This window comes from Drosophila subobscura, chromosome U (genome assembly GCF_008121235.1).
Source record: "Drosophila subobscura isolate 14011-0131.10 chromosome U, UCBerk_Dsub_1.0, whole genome shotgun sequence".
Taxonomy (NCBI): domain Eukaryota; kingdom Metazoa; phylum Arthropoda; class Insecta; order Diptera; family Drosophilidae; genus Drosophila; species Drosophila subobscura.
Window position 1 is genome coordinate 2291506 of NC_048534.1, and position 18355 is coordinate 2309860.

General features: G+C 40.7%; 2 protein-coding genes, 1 long non-coding RNA gene and 1 pseudogene across 3 annotated transcripts in view; 1 reads left to right on the forward strand and 3 right to left on the reverse strand.

Moving 5' to 3' along the window:
- LOC117900703 (chaoptin) overlaps window positions 1-604 on the reverse strand; it is a 72658-nt gene extending 72054 nt beyond the window's left edge. The window contains exon 1 of the mRNA XM_034811157.1: window positions 437-604. The gene's annotated coding sequence lies outside the window, so the exon portion shown is untranslated. The remainder of the gene's footprint in view (window positions 1-436) is intronic.
- Window positions 605-4372: 3768 nt separating this feature from the next.
- On the reverse strand, window positions 4373-4863 carry LOC117901091. The gene is made up of 3 exons (XM_034811718.1): window positions 4801-4863; window positions 4580-4741; window positions 4373-4502 (listed from the first exon to the last, which is right to left on the reverse strand). The coding sequence occupies exons 1-3, from the start codon at window positions 4826-4828 to the stop codon at window positions 4405-4407; spliced, it is 288 nt and encodes a 95-aa protein (XP_034667609.1). The 5' UTR covers window positions 4829-4863; the 3' UTR covers window positions 4373-4404.
- Window positions 4864-10143: 5280 nt separating this feature from the next.
- LOC117900671 lies at window positions 10144-10618 on the reverse strand. Its single transcript, XR_004649291.1, has 3 exons — window positions 10576-10618; window positions 10326-10508; window positions 10144-10265 (listed from the first exon to the last, which is right to left on the reverse strand). It is a non-coding gene; the product is annotated as an uncharacterized LOC117900671 (long non-coding RNA).
- Window positions 10619-15492: 4874 nt separating this feature from the next.
- Window positions 15493-18355, forward strand: part of LOC117901057 — a 29912-nt pseudogene continuing 27049 nt past the window's right edge.

Genomic DNA, 18355 nt, shown 5'->3' on the forward strand with positions numbered 1-18355 from the left:
CAGAGAGATTGCGACCTCCCATCTATTCTACATACATATATAGTAACCAAGTGCCTGGCTCGCAGTCCCTGGGTCCCTGCTCTTGTTTATTGGCTGACAAGTGCTGCACATCCGGGCAGGTTGCGTTTTGCGGAAATGAGCAAATAACTAATGACTGACTGACTGACCAGAGAGAGAGACAGCCAAAGAGCCACACAGAGACACCCATTCATACGAGCTTATATCCGTTTGGGCTCTGCTATGGTGCTTCTTTTTCCTTCTTCTTCTGTTTACAGTGCGCTTCAATTAAAGCATCTTGCAGGAAATTGAACTTTTAGTCAAGTGGCGAAAGGATGGGGAGAGATGGTTGATGATTTGGTTTAGTTTAGTTTTCTGTGGATTCGAGATGGAGTGCCACTCGGGTCAGAGGGGGCAGCATCAACAATCTGTTACGTACTTGACTTGAAGCGGGTGGGGGAGGGTGGTGTTCAAAGCTTCAGTGGCGTATCCGTATCCAGTTGTTGCATGTGTCCAAGATTTGTTTTCCTCTTACTTAAGTCAGCTTTTCCTTGTCTTTCCCTATCCTTTCTTTCCCTTGGCTTAGTTTTTTCTTATCATGCTCATTTGATAAGCACTTCACTTCACTACAATAATCACAATGCCATTAGCATTTTATTTGCGCGTTTCCTCTTTTATTTTATATGTGAATTATTTCTTTACATTGCTTTATTTCAAAAACTAAGCCCCGTGATGCCTTTCGTTACACGTTCACGTTCACGTTCCATTGCCATTGCGTCGCTCACGTACGAAATTCTACAACATCAGCACTAGAGACTATCCCGTCATACAATTTTCTCACGGTGCCGCCCCAAAAGCGATGCTCACCCGACAAATAAAAACCGTGCACTGTCACATCCGAGCAACATTATGCGGATTTTATGGCACGACAACGACAACCAGCAGACCCAAAGAACCCGACGACGACGACATGCTACGACGGCCATGGCGATGGCGATGGCGATGGCGACGGCGACCTCGACCACACGCTTCGTTTTTTAGATCACACGAAAGCACAAAAGGTTGCATTTAATAAGAAGTGTGTTGTCCTAGGCGCAACAGACGACAAACCGAGGCCCTCGCGAGGGTCCAATCGGCACATCAGCGCCAGAGAGCGCCCCACAAAGAGAGTTTGCACATGCGCGCCCATTAATTTCGAGGCTGGCAATGCTCTGGTCCGCTTGAGAGTATTCGAAAATTCGAAACTGGACAGTGATTTGATGACGATGAACATGAATGAATGGGTTGATTCGTTCTTTGCATGGAATGGGATGGGTTGCATTGGGATGGATAGTAGGGCCGATTTGTAAAGTTGGAGGGTTGAATTCAAGTTCAGGTTGCCCTTTGACCACAAAATACCGGCTGCCAGCTAATAAACTCCCAAGGAGCAACCAAAAATGTTGTTCGAATTTATTGTTCAACATTCTTCTACTCATAGTAGGTCCATTCTGCTGCTGCTGCTGCTTCGTGCCTCCCACCACCTAAAAAGTAAGACTGATAAATGGCCACGCACTATGGCAATTTGCAAGTTTTCCTGAGCTAACCCCAAAAGTTTTATATGCCTCATCTTTTTGTGAGTAGGGGTGGGCAATTTCGGTTCTGGTTTCAGTTCCCAGGTCAAGCTTCCTCTCTCCGAGTTCTGTCCTCTGCTTGCTGCTGTTTTTAATATACAATATTAGCCGGTAGTGATGTTTCAATTAATTTTTAAGGTGCTGCCCCCGTCGCTCCGACCCATCTTGAAAGGAGGCAGCACTTGTCAGTGTCAGACAGAGACGGCCAAATATATAGCCAGAGATGAAGATAGAGGCGGCCAGACCCACCAGAAAACGATACTGATGTCGGGGTGGAACCGCACGCTAAGATATGAAGGCAAATGCCAAGCGGAGGATGAATAAATGGCCTGAATGCAAAGTTTAAATTTTTCATAGTCGGTTGCTTCGGTTCGCCCGTTCGCTCTTCTGTAGTTTGGGGCTACCCATTCCCATTCTTGTAGTTTGAATTGGTCAAACTATGGAGCAATCGGACATGAAGCAGCTGCCATGACGGAGAAGACAGATAAGCATTTTCATTGCAGATTCGTTACGAAGAAACAAAATCCTTCACTATTAAGACTTAAAATATGTGCGGATAGAAGAATTTACTTTACATTAAAATTTATTCTTTTTATACCCGGTACTCGAAGAGTAAATAGGATAGGAAGCGTTTTCGACACCACAAAGTATATAAATTCTTGATCAGCATCAATAGCCGAGTCGAAATAGCCATGTCTGTCTTGTGGTCAGTCTGTCCGTATGTCCGTCTTGTTTGTCGGCTAGTTCTCAGAGTCTATAAAAGATTAAGCTACCAATTTTTTCCACCAGACCCCTCTATGCTCACACTGATACAAGTGTATTTCAAAATTTGGCCCCGCCCACAGAAAGGACGAAAATCTGCTGTATCTACAAAACCAACGAGAAGGAACATGTGAAATGCTTCTGACGCTTCACAACTGTTATCAGCGGTGGCTACGAATGCTGTGTCATCAGCGTCGGGATAGGTCGGGAGTAGGTCGGGGCTCTCAATACACCGTAGAGTCAACAACTGGCAGAGGAGGTAGAACATCGCGGTCAACAACGATAAGTCCACAGCCACCACATTTGCGTTAAGGCCGGGTAACTGTCCAGCTGTATACCTGGAAGGGGTCATTATCCCGGACGAAGAAACGCCGAAATACCTTGGCATGACACTAGACAGGAGGCTAACCTGGAGGGCTCACCTGCTTAAGAAAAGAAAGCAGGCGGATGACAAGCTGAAGACACTCTATTGGCTGATTGGCCGCAAAAGCATACTCAACCTGTGGTCGAAGCTGCTTGTCTACAAGGCGATCATTAAACCAATATACGGCATACAACTGTGGGGAACTGCCAAACCAAGTAACCGGCGGATAATACAAATTTTCCAAAGTAAAGCCCTCCGAATTGTCGGTAATGCACATATTTATCACGACAATGCCACAATCCACAGTGTCCTCAACACACCGTGGGTAACGGAAGTGATCACTGAGAGTAGCACCAGGTACCTCACACGTCTGCACCAGCACGATAACAACCTAGCCTTTGGGCCTGCTGGACAACAGCACAACCACAAGAAGACTTAAAAGAGATCACCCGCTGGACCTCCCCTGGATCTAAGCAGCTAGACATAACAAAACAATTAATAATAACATAATTATAAGATAACTGAAATAAGATTGCCAAGTACCCAAAGAGGAAATTTAATAATTGTCTGCAAAAGACAGATCTTAAATAAAGTTAAAACAAGGCTCAAAAAAAAAAAAAAAAACTGTTATACCCGGTACTCAGTATCGGTATCTGTCTCACTTAAGGTATCTGTACCTTAAAAGTTTTTTGTTACTTGTTTTTTCTACATCTTTCATCAACATCCACATTACTTCTCACGCCAACATGCTCCTCTAGCTCGTCCCCTCCCCTAGAGCCGCACACTGCAGTGGCACTGCAAATGCAGGTTGTGAATGAGAGACTGTGCAAAAAACTGTGCTGCGGGACGGGGTGGGTTTTGCCCGTGCAAATATAATTTCTTCATTCCGGCTATAATAATGATCCAATCTGATCTTATTTCGATGATCTGATGGACATGATCCTCTCCTACGGAATGGCGTTTTTAGTTTTCTCGTATGTTCAAAATATGTGGCTGTGGGAGATTTTCGCTCTTTGTGGGGGCGAAAGGGGGCTTGGCTTATTTTTGAAATAAAGAAGTCTGGATGCAACACTTGGTTGCCCTATCTCTTATGGTCTCTGAGTACTAGGCACTCATTAGGATTGACAGACGGACGGACGGACAGAGAGACATTGCTCAATCGTTATTCCCCACAAATACAATATACCCTATTTACTCTTCGAGTACCGGGTATAAATATTATTTTCCGTATAGCCAGAATGAAGAATTGAATTTGCAGTGGCTATCCCCAACCCGTCTAGCAGTTTTTTTTAATTTTTCGAACATTTTCTCATTCCACACTCTGCTTCGTGTACTGAGCGGCTATATGGGAGGTGTAGTTATCTAACAGTGCGTGTTGGCGTGAGAAGTGATGTAGATGTAGATGACATATGTAGAAAAAAATGTAAAATGTCAAATATAAAACTCGAAAAAGGACTTTAAGACAGATACTGAGATACTGATACAGATAACTGAGTACCGGGTATAAAAGTTGTGGCACGAAGAAGCGTCTCACACGTTCCCACTCATTAAGAATCTTGTAGTGATTATTATTTTAAATTTAATTTTAAGTGCTACCAGAAAAGTAATAAAAGACACCCCAATCAATCGTTATTGGCCATGGAAAAATGTTTTAATAAGTGCAAAACGAATTTACGTCAAATCTATATCTGTAAATTCTTCTTGTGTCATAGGTTTGCACTGTCTTTTTTTGTCATCCACACAGTATCCAGAACTCGTTTTGATAAAGCCTTTCAACAGTCGAACAATATATGTTGAAGAGCATAAAGCATATAAAAACTGAATAGTAAAAAACAAAAAAACTTACGGGGTCTATTGTTTAATTCACGCAAACATATCTCCACTTTTAGCTGACATTCATTTTCTGCCTTAAATCCACATGCTAAATCATAGGCACATGTCATTCCTTCGTATGATATTGGGCAATTCACCATGCAACCTTTTGACTTTATGGAAAAACTTAGGGGAGCTAGGATTTAAAAGTGGATTGTAAATCGAAATAAAAATGTTCAAACGTAAATGGATTACCTAGGAGGAGAACGAGACTTAACATCATATTGATTGAAAGAGTTGACAACTGAAACTGATATATGTATAATGAGATTCGTGCAGTTAAGACCATTATCATAAGTTTGGATACGGAAATTATCTTGGCGTTCTGCACTGATATCTTAAATCTACCATAAAAACTTCAATTTACCCAAAACTAACTATTTTCCGACCCCATAAAATATATATTTTCTTAATCAGCATTAATAGAGATAAGAGAAATCTAAAAACGCCATTTGTAGAGAATCGCTAGATCTAGCAGACGGCCTAATTAAGATCGGCTCAGATAATTATTATGGCCAGAATGAAGAAATCAATCTGGAGTGGTTTCCCCCCAATCCCCCCTTTCCCACATTGGTGTCATTCTTTCTCTATCACACACTCTGCGTCATGCAGTGTGAGGTTCTGGAGGAGGATGGTGAGCTAAAAGGGCGTGTTGGTGTGAGAAGTGTAGATGACAGATGTGGAAAAAATGTAAAATTCGAAAAAAAAAAAATTTCTAAGATTGTATAAATGTACATAGTACATTCGCTTTGTTGCTTCTGCACTTGATTCTATTAATTTCAATTTCAATTGCCGTTTTTCCGTTGTTGCTTATCTAAATTAGTCTGTTTATTTTTCTGCTTCAGGTTTTATACTCAGTACTCCAAAAGTAAATAGGGTGTATTGTATTTCTATACCCAGTAATCGAATAGTAACACAAAGGGACGTGTGAGACGCTTCTTATGCCTCCCAACTTTTGTACATGTCGTACTCAGTACTCAGTAGTACTTCTGTACCTTAGTGTTTTTTTTTTCAAATTTTTACATTTAACATTTTTTATACGTATGTCATCTACAACCCTGCTCACGCCATCACGCTCTGTTAGGCAACCAACCATTCCCTAGAGCCGCAAACTGCACGCAGCGGAGTGTGGAATGAGAGAATGTGCAAAAAATAAGCAAAGCTACTGGACGGAGTGGGCGTAGCCACTGCAAATTAATTTCTTCATTCTAGCTATAATAATGATCCAATCAGATCCCAATTCGGTGATCTTATAGATATAATCCTTCCCTAGGGAATGGCGTTAAGTATTTTCTTATCTTCAAAATGGCGAATACAGCAGATTTTCGCTCTTTTGGGTGGCGGTAGGGGTCGGTGCTAAATTTTGAAATAAACATGGAATAATGTGAGCATGCAGAAGTCTGGACACAAAACTTTCTGTGAAACATTTCTCTAGCTCTTATGGTCTCTGAGTACTAGGAGCTCAAAAGGACGGTCAGACAGACCTGGATATATCGACTCGGCTATTGATGCTGATCAAGAATATATGTGGTCGGAAACGTTTCCTTCTGTGCGTTACATACATCCACTTTTGTGCACGTATACAATTTACTCTTCGCGTACCGGGTATTACAATAATGTACAAACATACAGAGACCTCAAATAACAGTTATGAAGGCTAAATTGAAGTAAATAAATCAATGTAAAGGACATATGTTAGAGCAACATAAAATATACAGAAAATATAATTCAGTCATGGCTATTAATATTAGCCAAAAACTTCTATTTACGATTTATATATATAAAAGTTAAATAGGAATTAATTATTATTTTTATAATAAAAATCAAAAATAGGAATTAATTACGATTTTTATAATAAAAATAAAAAATAAGAGTCTTTTTTGATTTATATTATAAAAGTTGAAAATAAGAGGTATTTTTGATTTTTATTTTAAAAGTTGAAAATAAAAGTTGACTTGATTATCCTTCGAAGTGAGTGGTTTGTTATCATAAATGTATGTATGTATATTCCTGATCCTTGAGAAAATACCTTTCATGTGATACATCGCATGCTCTTCATGGACGAATTTTAAGGATCTCACTATTTTCCTTTATATTTCGTTTTGAGCTTTCATAATATGTTGGCAAAGGTCAGTCATTGTCTTTCTGTTTCCATAAGTCAGCAATTTGTTTACAGTTAAAAACATAAGTTGTTCATTACTCGCACTGCGCACTTTACTAAAGCTTTGATTACCGAATTCGCATACCCATTGCACTGTGGGGAAATTGACCAGTTGTTGTGGCCAAACTTAATGAATTGAAAACGAAACAAAATTGTTCTATGTAGTGTTTTACATTAATAAGCTCATATTAATGAGACGATGGTATGTTAGAAAATGGGCGTGGCAACGCACTCTCTTCACTGTATAATATAACAATTTTTTTTTTAATTTTGCCGCATAACATATTAATGAAGTTTGTTAATCAATGCAATATTATGCAATGCAATTGCAAGAAAGGGCGTGCCTAGAATCAAGTTAACTTTTATTTTCAACTTTTAAAATAAAAATCAATAATACCTCTTATTTTCGACTTTTATAATATAAATCAAAAAAGACTCTTATTTTTGATTTTTATTATAAAAATCATAATTAATTCCTATTTTTGATTTTAAAAGTATAAATTAAAAATAACTCATAATTTTGATTTTTATTGAAAAAATTAAAAATAAGTGCTACTCGTAACTTTTATATAAAAAAGTTTAAGATAATGCTCAGACTGCAATTTTTTACTTAAGAAGTTATAACAGTTACGGTCTCTGTAAACATACATATGTATTGTATGTACTTACATATGTACTGATTGAGTACTGGGTATAAAATTGTGAAACGTTCGAAGGGTCGTACAAACGTCACTACCAGTTATAAAAATGTTGTGTGTGTCTTTTTTTACTTCTTCTTCGAATTTAACTGCCGTTGGTTTGGCTTCATCTGTTTTTCTCTTCGGTGTTTATTGTGATTCCTCTCTTCATTTCGATTTTCCTGTTGTTTCTCCTTCTGATTCTGCTGTTTTTCATACGGGTTTGCTTATTTTGATTTTTCCTTTTATATTTTTTGGTTTTACTTATTTTTTGTTCTCTCCTCTCCTGTCTCCGCTTTTTCTTCAGCAGTCGTTTATTCTTCTTCCTCATCTGGATTCGTTTCTTACGCTTCTGTTTCCTTTCCTGTATCTTTTGCTTTCTCAGCTGTTTCTTCTCTTTAATTGCTTTCTTCTTTTGTTCCTTCTTCTGTCTTCTTTCACCTTTATTTTGCAATAATTGGATGCTTCTTTCGGCTTTTCCATTTTTAATATTTTCATTTTTGATGTTCTTTTGAATTTTGGTTCTTCCTAAATGATCCCATTTTAATTTGGACTTTTCTGTTGTTGCTTCTGATTTTTCGGAAGATTTGTTTTTTTCCGTTCTTGCCTTTTCCGATTTTTCTTGTACTGATATCGATTTTCCTTCTATTTTCTCATCTTCCTCCGACTTATCCTTTTTAAATTTTCCCTCATCCTTTGTACTTTTTCCCGATTTTTCTTCTATGGATTTTGTTTTCTCTGTTGGTTCTTTTTTCGGGTTGTCTCCTTCTTCGTCTGATTTTGATTTCTCTGTTGGTTTTTCTCCCAGTCTGCTGTCTTCTTCTTCCGAGATTAGTTGCTCTTTAGTTTTTCGTTCGGGTCTGCCTCCTTCTTCTTCTGACTTCTGTTTCTTAGTTGGTTCTTCATTCGATGTTTCTTCCCCTGCTTTTTGTCCCTCAGTTGTTTCTTCCCTCGATAAGTTTTCTTCCGATTTGGGTTTCTTTGCAGTGGATTTTTCTGATGTTTCTTCGTTTTCTGGTTTCCATGTCTGTGATTCGTCAGGTGTGTCTCCTTCTTTTTCTGATTTTGGTCTCTCAGTTTGTTTTTCTTCTGGTTTGCCTCCTTCTTCCTCAGATTTGGATTTCTTTGTTTGTTCTTCCATCGTTGCGTCTTCCTCAGATTTTGGTCTCATTGTTTGTTCTTCCTTCCATGTGTCTTCCTCTGATTTGGGGTTCTCTGTTGCCTCTTCCATAGATGCTTCTTCCTCTGATTTTGGTCTCTCTGTTTGTTCTTCTGTCGCTGTGTCTTCTTCTGATTTGGGTTCCTTGGTTGAATTTTCCTTCGCTGTGTCTTCCCCTGCTTTTTGGCTCTCAGTTGTTTCTTCCTCCGCTGTGTCTTCTTCTGATTTTGGTCTGTGTGTTTGTTCTACCGCCGCTGTCTCGTTTTCTGACTTGGGTTCCTTGGTTGATTCTTCCTTCGCTGTGTCTTCCCCTGCTTTTTGGCTCTCAGTTGTTTCTTCCCTCGAGAAGTCTTCTTCCGATTTGGGTTTCTCTGCAGTGGCTTTCTCCGATGTTTCTTCTTTTTGTGGTTTCCATGTCTGTGATTCGTCAGGTGTATCTCCTTCTTTTTCTGAGTTTGGTCGCTCAGTTTGTTTTTCATCCGGCTTGCCTCCCTCTTCCTCAGATTTTGGTCTCATTGTTTGTTCTTCCTTCCATGTGTCTTCCTCTGATTTGGGGTTCTCTGTTGGCTCTTCCGTAGATGCTTCTTCCTCTGATTTTGGACTCTCAATTTGTTCTTCTGTCGCTGTGTCTTCTTCTGACTTGGGTTCCTTGGTTGATTCTTCATTCGCTGTGTCTTCCCCTGCTTTTTGGCTCTCAGTTGATTCTACCTTCGATGTGTCTTCTTCTGATTTTGGTCTGTGTGTTTGTTCTACCGTCGCTGTGTCTGCTTCTGACTTGGGTTCCTTGGTTGATTCTTCCTTCGCTGTGTCTTCCCCTGCTTTTTGGCTCTCAGTTGATTCTTCCTTCGATGTGTCTTCTTCTGATTTTGGTCTGTGTGTTTGTTCTACCGTCGCTGTGTGTGTTCTTCTGACTTGGGTTCCTTGGTTGATTCTTCCTTCGCTGTGTCTTCCCCTGCTTTTTGGCTCTCAGTTGATTCTTCCTTCGATGTGTCTTCTTCTGATTTTGGTCTGTGTGTTTGTTCTACCGTCGCTGTGTCTTCTTCTGACTTGGGTTCCTTGGTTGATTCTTCCTTCGCTGTGTCTTCCCCTGCTTTTTGGCTCTCAGTTGATTCTTCCTTCGATGTGTCTTCTTCTGATTTTGGTCTGTGTGTTTGTTCTACCGCCGCTGTCTCGTTTTCTGACTTGGGTTCCTTGGTTGATTCTTCCTTCGCTGTGTCTTCTCCTGCTTTTTGGCTCTCAGTTGTTTCTTCCTTCGATGTGTCTTCTTCTGATTTTGGTTTCTCTTTTGATTTTTCTGTCGGTGTGTCTTTTTCTTCGCTTGATTTCGGAATCTCTGTTGGTGATTGTTCTGTTGCTGCTTTTTCTGTGGTGGATTTTTCTGCTGTTGATTTTTCTGTCGCGTTATATGTGTTTTCCAATGCTTTTTCTGTGGTGGATTTCTCTGTTGTTGTTTTATTATCTGTAGTTGATTTTTCTTTTTTTTCTTTTTCCGTGGCTGAATATGCTGCTGTTGATTTTTCGGCTTTTTCGTTTTCCGTTGATTTTTCATATGATTTTTCTTTCGATTCTGATTCCTCATTTTCTTTTATCGCAATGGTTTCGCACCATGGTTCTTTCTTAACCTTATCACACTCACCGTCCACAATGTCCGGGGCTTTATAAGCTACGAGTATGTATGCAAATAATTAGCATAAATTGAAAAAATTACAGATAATTTACTCACGGAGTAAGTTCGCCTTCATTCTTAAACATTTAACAAGATCGTATGTACAATTTGATGGTATCGTAAACCAGCACTTTCGTTTATGATCTAATGCGCAGAAGGGCTGTACGAAATCCCTTCGATTTAGACACACTTCAAGACATTTATTTCTGCTTCTATGTCGTCCATCAACGGTAATCAGAACTTGAGAAAAATATAGCGAACGTTAAGATACTGACACATGAACTACACTTCAATCTGGAGAGTTTACCTATAAGAGTCATCAGTTGCAACCTCATGGTTAAAGGACCAACCACATCCAGCAAAGACTACCGTATAACTAATGTGTGTCTTACTGCTCCGCACAATTTTTGTCGGATTTGACACGCCTGTCCGTGAAGTTATTGAAAGTAATTTGATATATTTACATACATTTGTATGTATGTTCGTGGGCTGTGTTTTGCCAATTGTCATCGCTAGACAAAACAACAAAACGAGCAAGGGCGAATTCGCGTCACTGCGAATTCCAAACGCGAGAGCAAACGCAAAGAGAAAACGAAGGAGCGCGAATTGAGAGCGAGAGCGGACAACCGATCGGCGAGAGAGCGCCGAGGGAGTTTCCATCCAACCTCCGACGTAAAGAGTAGTACCATTATACCATATCCAATCACTTTTTAACCTTTACTTATAAAAAATAAACATAAGCCCCCACATTTTTGGAGGCTCGTTCGTGAGAAAATGTATATTGCCACAATATGGTTTTATGCTGGGTATAAACTTAGAAGCTCTTACCATTTTGCATTTAATTTAATTAAATTTCCATATTATCTCAATTAAGTCTTGTAGTCATATTAATTTGTATATCTGGTAATCAAAGAGTAAATAGGGTTTATTTTATTTGTGGTCGGAGAAATGTGCGTAACGCACAGAAGGAAACATTTCCGACCCCATAAAGTAAATATATTCTTGATCCTCATCAAGCCGCCGAAAACGCAACCGCTGAACAGATCGTTCGCGGAGGTGGCGAGGGGAAAAACCCTCATTGGCGTCCTTGACAGGGGCGCCATGGATGGCAATGTCCCTCGGGACCTCGTTGCTCCAGCAGGAATCTATCCTGGAGCTCGAGGAAAACGGCGGACCGCCACCAAAATGCCGGTGGAGATCCTGAGGCTGCTGCAGGTGTGCAACCCCCACCTTCCTACAGACGATTGGAAGGTGGCTAAAGTCGAGTAGGCCAGGGGCCAAAGGCTGGGGCCTTTCCTCGTCATAAATGAGGAGGCAACGAAGCTTCTCAAAGGTCCAAATTTCAGTAGGCCAGGAGAGCTAGCTGAGCTCGACGTACTTGGGGCATGACCAGCCAGACCCCCCTCCGCACACGACCCTAAGTGCCCTTATCACAGACTCCGAGATGAGAGGCATCGGCCTGCTGGTGGGAGCTCTCAGTGGGGAGCTCTCAGTGGGGGAGCTCCGACACAAATGAACGGGGTGAGCACTTATTCAGCTATCCACTGACCACCAGGATGGTCATCCTAAACCGGGGAAACGTGCCCACGTCTCTCGTCACAAAAAGTTCTCAGACCTTACACTTGCTTCCCATAGTATCCAGGATAACGCTGTATCCTCCTTCTCGGAACACAAGTACGTGAAAACTGTCTTATCATTCTAGGTACCGAGCCCAGTGCATTTCCGGAAGCTTAGGCGGAACAACTGGAGCCATGTAGAGAGCATGTACATATGTAGAGCAGCTAGGCCGTCTGCTCCCTGAGTCCCTGATATCTCAAGGACAGCCACGACCAACCTGGTCAAAACCTTTACCAACGCGTGCAGTGCCGCGCTTGATAAATCATGGCTCCCTGGTAAAGCCAGAGGTAGGAAGAAGCCTAAATGGTGGAACGAACGAAGAGCAGAACTGGTCAGATTACTGATCAGCCTCTCAAATTATAACAAAGAACTTAGGAAAGCCAAACGCGCCTGGTGGCGTAGGTTCTGCAGCGAAGTCGAGAGTAACTCCGAAGCTTCACGCCTGCGTAAGGTACTTTTTAAGACAACCCCATGTCATGGACAATGTCCAGCGACGAATCCCTAAATCTTCTCTTCAGAACATATTTCCCAGGCTGCACTGAACCCAGGCTGCAACCTCTAGTTGCCCAGGATCTATATCCACGAGAATATATCCTGGGTTATATATTAACCCTACAGCTACAAGCCTGTAGCTTCAACCTTCCTAAGCTTCAAGCCCTACAAGTCCACAGGACCAGATGGCATAATTCCAGCACAGTTAATCAAAGCTGGGGTAGGAGTCGTAAACTGGCTTAAGCGGATCTTCGAGGGCACTGCCCCCAAAGATTTCAGGCCTATAAGTACCTCATCCTCCCATTGGAAGACGATGGAGCGATTCTTAGGTCTGCACCTCACTGCGAAAATCCCGCTAAATGAAATCTCTGATTCTCAGCATGCCTATCGTGCCTACACACGATCACACCCATCATAAAATCGTCCCTGCAGCACAAGGAATTCACCTTGACAGCCTTCATTGTTGTCCCGGCCGCCATCACGGAAGCACTGACGGACGAGCTAAAAGAACGTGTTGGCGTGAGAAGTTATGTAGATGTAGAACAAATGTAAAGGTTGTATAATTTGAAAAAACGCGTCCCCCCTTGCTTTAGATAATTCATTTCATCAGTATTTGATACATTCAAATTAATGGTTTGCAGGGGGCTTGGCCTCTAGTTTTTTTTTATAAATATAACTTTTTTATTTACTTTTTTTATATTTTAATAATAATAATAATATAATAATATATTTAAAATGAATATTTGTTTTATAAATTTAAATTGTTTTATTGTGTTGACTTTTCTTCTTTCTTCAATGATTTGAAAAACATCTTAATCAAATAAGAAGTGTTAATATGTATATTGTTAAGATGGATAGACAGCTCTGAGTTCGATTTTACTCGGCTTGCCTGGCAGTTGGTTTCGTTGGCTACTCTTGGTTGAATGTAGTTGTGGCAAAGTTAAGTTGAAAATTCTTCGGGAAAGTTCAAACAATATCCGCTAATCCACCATCAACACATTTGCGATTGTCTGGCCAAATGTTCAGCGTTCAATGCTCTCGCTCTCTCCCTCTCTCTAAATTCAGCAAACAACTCTGAGTCCATTTTGTAAGGACATTGCCATTTCAATGCTAAACCTATAGAAGCTCTCTACGGTTTTGATTCTGCTCTGTTCTTCTGAGTTCTGGTTCTGGTACTCGTTTCCATTCTGTTGTGGCTTAATGGATTTGCAGTTTGCAGTTCCTTAACAATTCCATGTTGTTTCGCGTTTTTTGCGATTCCCTTTTCGTGTTGGAATAGAATTTCCTCAACATTTTTTTCTCATCCCTTTTCACTTTTCTCAAATTTTCTCGGTTGCATTTTGGTAAGTGCTGGCCATTGTTGTTGCTGGCTGTGGCAACAGCAGCAGCGATTGCAGGGCAAAATTTCCCCAATGGAGCTCTAAAATGTGGCGTACTGTGAGAGTAAAGTAAACTATTTAAATATCCCCCGGACAAGTTGCTAACCTGCGCCCCTAACACAGTTATCAATCAAAGATAAAATCAATGGTAAACTTTACATATTTTTCTCGATGAGTGGGGAAAATCTGGACCAGAAACTCAGCTCGTACCCAAACACGTATCTAATTTAATGTTCAGTACATGTGAGGCACGGGGCGGGCACTGCACATAAAAAACTAATTCAGAGCGCTCAGTATAAATTATATCCTATGTGGACAACAAACAAGCTAACAAAAAATCAGGAGAGGACTCCTAAAGAACAGAGCAGGGCGAAAAAGGACCAAAGGGTATAGGGGACAAGAACCTGCGAAACGATGCTCAATCGCACAAAGCAATCAGTCCAAAAAGGAGAAAGAAATTTTGTTGTCATTTTTATGGCCCCAAAAGACACATCAATTCCGAAGGGCATTCCACACACACAGGACACCCAAAGAGGGGAAGGCTGTTTCTTAGCAGAAGGAAACTTATTTAAAGATGTAAACGCAATAAAATAAAATAATAAAAATTCAAGTTTCGCAACTCCGAAACCCTCGCAATTCGTTTGTTGGTTTGTTTTGCTCCTTTCAGGGCAGTGGAGGGACAGATTCCACAATTTCCGACTATAGACTGTTCAAGTTCCATGTTATCTAAAGTGTTAAATCACCTGTTGACGTCAGCTTGAAGTTTACGCATATAAATCTTTCGAGTGCTAGGCCCCAAATCCCGATCAAAAAAAAATAAGAGTAGGGACGATTGTGAGACGCTTCGTGCGAAGAGTAAATAGGGTATATTGTATTTTTGGGGAAACAATTTAACACACGAAAGAAAGCTTTTCCGACCCCATAAAGTATGTTTATATATTCTTGAGCCGAGTCGATATAGCCATGTCCGTCTGTTCGTCTTGTTTGTCGGCTAGTTCTCGGAGACTATAAAAGCTAGAGCCACTAAATTTGTATTTTAGACTGCTTTATGCTCACACTGATACCAGTTTATTTTAAAACTTTGCCCCGCGCTCTTCCGCCCCTATAAAAGACAAGAATCTGGTAAAGACACAATTTAGAAAAAAAACCAAAAAAATTACATTAAGTAGGGAATGACCCATTTATCAGGTAACCGAATTAAGATTAGATTGGATCATTATTATAGCCAGAATGAAGAAATTAGTTTGCAGTGGCTAACCCCACCCCGTCCCGCAGCTTTTTTTATTTTCTCGGCTGTTGATGCTGATCAAGAATATATATCATTTGTGGGGGTCGGAAACGCTTCTGTGCGTTACTTTATACAGATACAATACAATATTTACAATACAGAGCAGAGAATTGCTTGAAAATTCTATACTAAACGGTGGGAGAATACTTTCCTCAAGGACTTTGAGGATCACAGGGAGTTCCTAGGCAACCCTCTGCATATGACTTATTTAAAACGCTTGCTGCCTCTCTCTGCTACACCGGGCTATGTGTGGGGTGGTCAAAAAGGTTACGTGTGCGAATGGAAAGACTTAGTTTGTGTATATTTTATAGCTTTATAAAAGCGCTTTGACCTGTCGAAGTTGATCGGGGTGCAGGGGTCTCTGCCAAGACCCCGGCTTGGGGGGTTCAACATGTCTGGATTTTTGGGAGCTATCATGTGCCCATTTCCCCACTGATTAATGAGGGTGATGGGGGATGTGATGGTGTTGCAGGGAGGTAGGGTTGTGCAGGGCGTTAAGACTGTAAGGAAGTGCGCATGATTGTTCTTGGGGGGACGGGGGATAGGAGATGGAATAGAAGGCTGTTCACATAGTTTCGCAATTGGTTGCCATTCAAGCCAACTCAGCTCGATTGCTTCTGCTTTTGTTTTGAGCCGTTGTCGCTGATGCTGCCACTTCCACAACCACCACTCTCCTCGTACTCTTGCCTCTACCGCTTTTCTTCGTCCATCTACTTGATGTTTTTTAACGACAAAAGCGTTAAGCTTTTGCTCCCCTACCCGTGCACCTGGCCAAAAGTGGGTGGAGCAGAGGCAGATGCGGGCGAGGAACCCTATCAGTGGCAGTGGCAACATCAGCCAACAGCAAAATCAACAAACGGCGCAGTAAAACAGCAGCAAAGCCAGCGGAAAAATAAGAGAAAACTGCTAAGAATAATAATCGTGGGCAGAATACCCTCTAAAATACAATATTTTTTCTCATTGTTTTCGGTTGATGAGTGAGTACCCTACAACATTGGATCCCCACATCTAAAATTGAAAATTACGAAGCTCTGTTATTATACTAGAAACTTGATGAAAGACCATTGGATTCTTTGAACAACTTTTTCATGTTTTATAAATTGTGCAAAAAAAGATAAACTACAAATCGTTAGTATTAATTCTCCGTTTTTCTTACATATATCTTAGTTTCTTTAAGAGGATCAGGCTCTGATTGACAGGGCATCCCAGAGTTACGAATACGTTATATCCCCTTTCTCTCCGGGATTAAAACACAGTAACTGGCATTATAACACAAACAAAAACAGGAAAGCGATGCGCACTGTAGTAGAAGGGCAGACTGGAGGGTATTGGAGTTAGGAAGTTACACTGGTGTACGGGGTACAATGCTTTGATGCAGGAGGCAGGTAGAGGTAGGGTCGGGCAGCAGAGGGATGCTATGGCAAACGGTTAATGTAATGAAAATGGCTGGCGACAATAAAAACAACTTTCGATGTGTGGCACCAGAGGGCCGCTTCTCGCTGGTTACCGAGGGTGCACGGCACCACCCTCGACGACGTTTATGCGACTCTGCCAATTGCTAAAAGTTTCACTGTTCTTTCTTCTCTCTGCGCTCCTTCAGCAGAGTTTTCAAAAGGCGTTTAAGTCTTCAAAAATCAACTCAAAGTGCAGAGAGGGGTTCGGGACAAAAAGAAGCCGTATTTTTAAATGACTCGTAATAAAATGATCTTAAAATGGCCACACTTTGCTGTAGCATGAACATCTGTTCGAAGTTGAGTTAGGCTTGGCAACTGACAAAGCGAAACAGGCAACGAGAAAAATGTGGCAGTCACATGGCAATGGATAAATGTAAACTATATTAAAAATAAATGTATGCCTTTAATTAAATTAATTTTATTTAGATCAATCATGCAATACTACACATTAATTAAATAATCAAATTAACCCTCTAAAACATGCCGTAAAATACCTCTAAAAAGTGGCAGTGGAAGTGTGGCAGAAGCAGCAAAGCCAAGAATTTCCTGCGGAATTATCATGGCAAAAACTTGATGATTACTTCGTGCACTTGGCCCCTGGCATCTCTGCCCCCAAAATAGACCATCTGTGTGTGTGTGAGTGTGTACTATGTGGCAGGTTTCAGCTAATTTTTTTTAGAGCAGAGTACGAATAACAATGAATTAATTGATTACAGTTTACATGGGTAGAAAACCCACAAAAACCCCACAACCCCCAGTTCATTGAAGAGAGGGTACATTTGCAAAAATCAATCCGCCAATGAAACTGGTGCAATCAAACAGCGAAAACAAACTCTAAAAGCCGATAAGCATCAATGGTATATTGGGATGAAAGCCCCGCAATTAACTTACCTAATGAAAGGAGATATAAATAGCGATATATTTGTAGCCACACACTCTAATGCTGCGACTAGTGTGCGCTCCAACCCGCACCCACTGTATCCGAACACCAAAAAATAGGAATACTCGTTCAAGAGGCAGTCTAATTAAAATTGTATTGCACATCTAAACGAAATTTACAATAAACAATAGGATGGCTGGCGATGGCATTCGAACAAAAAAGAGAGCGCTCAAGAGAGCGTGTGTTGCAAGTGTGTTCAGAGGGCGCAAAGACAGACAGCCAAATATCACGAAAACGCAGCAATGTACGCGTGCAATGAATCCACACGATGAAAGCCATAGAATAGACTGTTCATAGAGCAGGGAAAGCAGGGGTATTCGCTTAGGTAGGAAATACCTTTGCGAAGAGCAACGGTAAAAGCCTTACTCGGACTCTATTCAACAAAATGAATAATTAACAATTAAGTTTGCACACCCAACTAATAGCAGGGTATTGAAACTATATTACTTAATATTCGATTCAATTGCATAATTCAGGAATGCAGCTGTCTGCCTGGCAAGTGGTAGAAACACCCTCGAAAATAAATATATTTAGCGTGTAAGGTTTTTAAAGACAGATGGACGCAAACATTATACCAACGAGAAGGGACGTGCGAGACGCTTCTTACTCGTCAAAGTTTTTATACCAGGCACTATATGTGTTCGATTGCTGCTTGGTAATGGTAATTTGAGATAAAAGAGAATGGGAATATATTCTGAAAAATTGCTTTATATATAAATCAGATAGATTTTTCCTTTTATATATGTATGTACATTTTACATGTCATTCCATGGAATTGCTTCCTTAATTTTCTGTTAACGGCAATACCTCCTTTCGTTTGATCAATTACAGTATATTTTCTATGAATATATTTAGTAAAAAATGAGAAGGGACGTGTGAGACGCTTCTTACGCGTCACAACTTTTATACCCGGTACT

Coding starts and splice junctions, on each gene's coding strand:
- LOC117901091 (XM_034811718.1), bottom strand. CDS start 4,828: ATGATGTTAAGTCTCGTTCTCCTCCTAG. Junction 4,742..4,800: donor AAGTCTCGTTCTCCTCCTAG/GTAATCCATTTA, acceptor TTTAAATCCTAG/CTCCCCTAAGTTTTTCCATA. Junction 4,503..4,579: donor TGAATTAAACAATAGACCCC/GTAAGTTTTTTT, acceptor GACTGTTGAAAG/GCTTTATCAAAACGAGTTCT.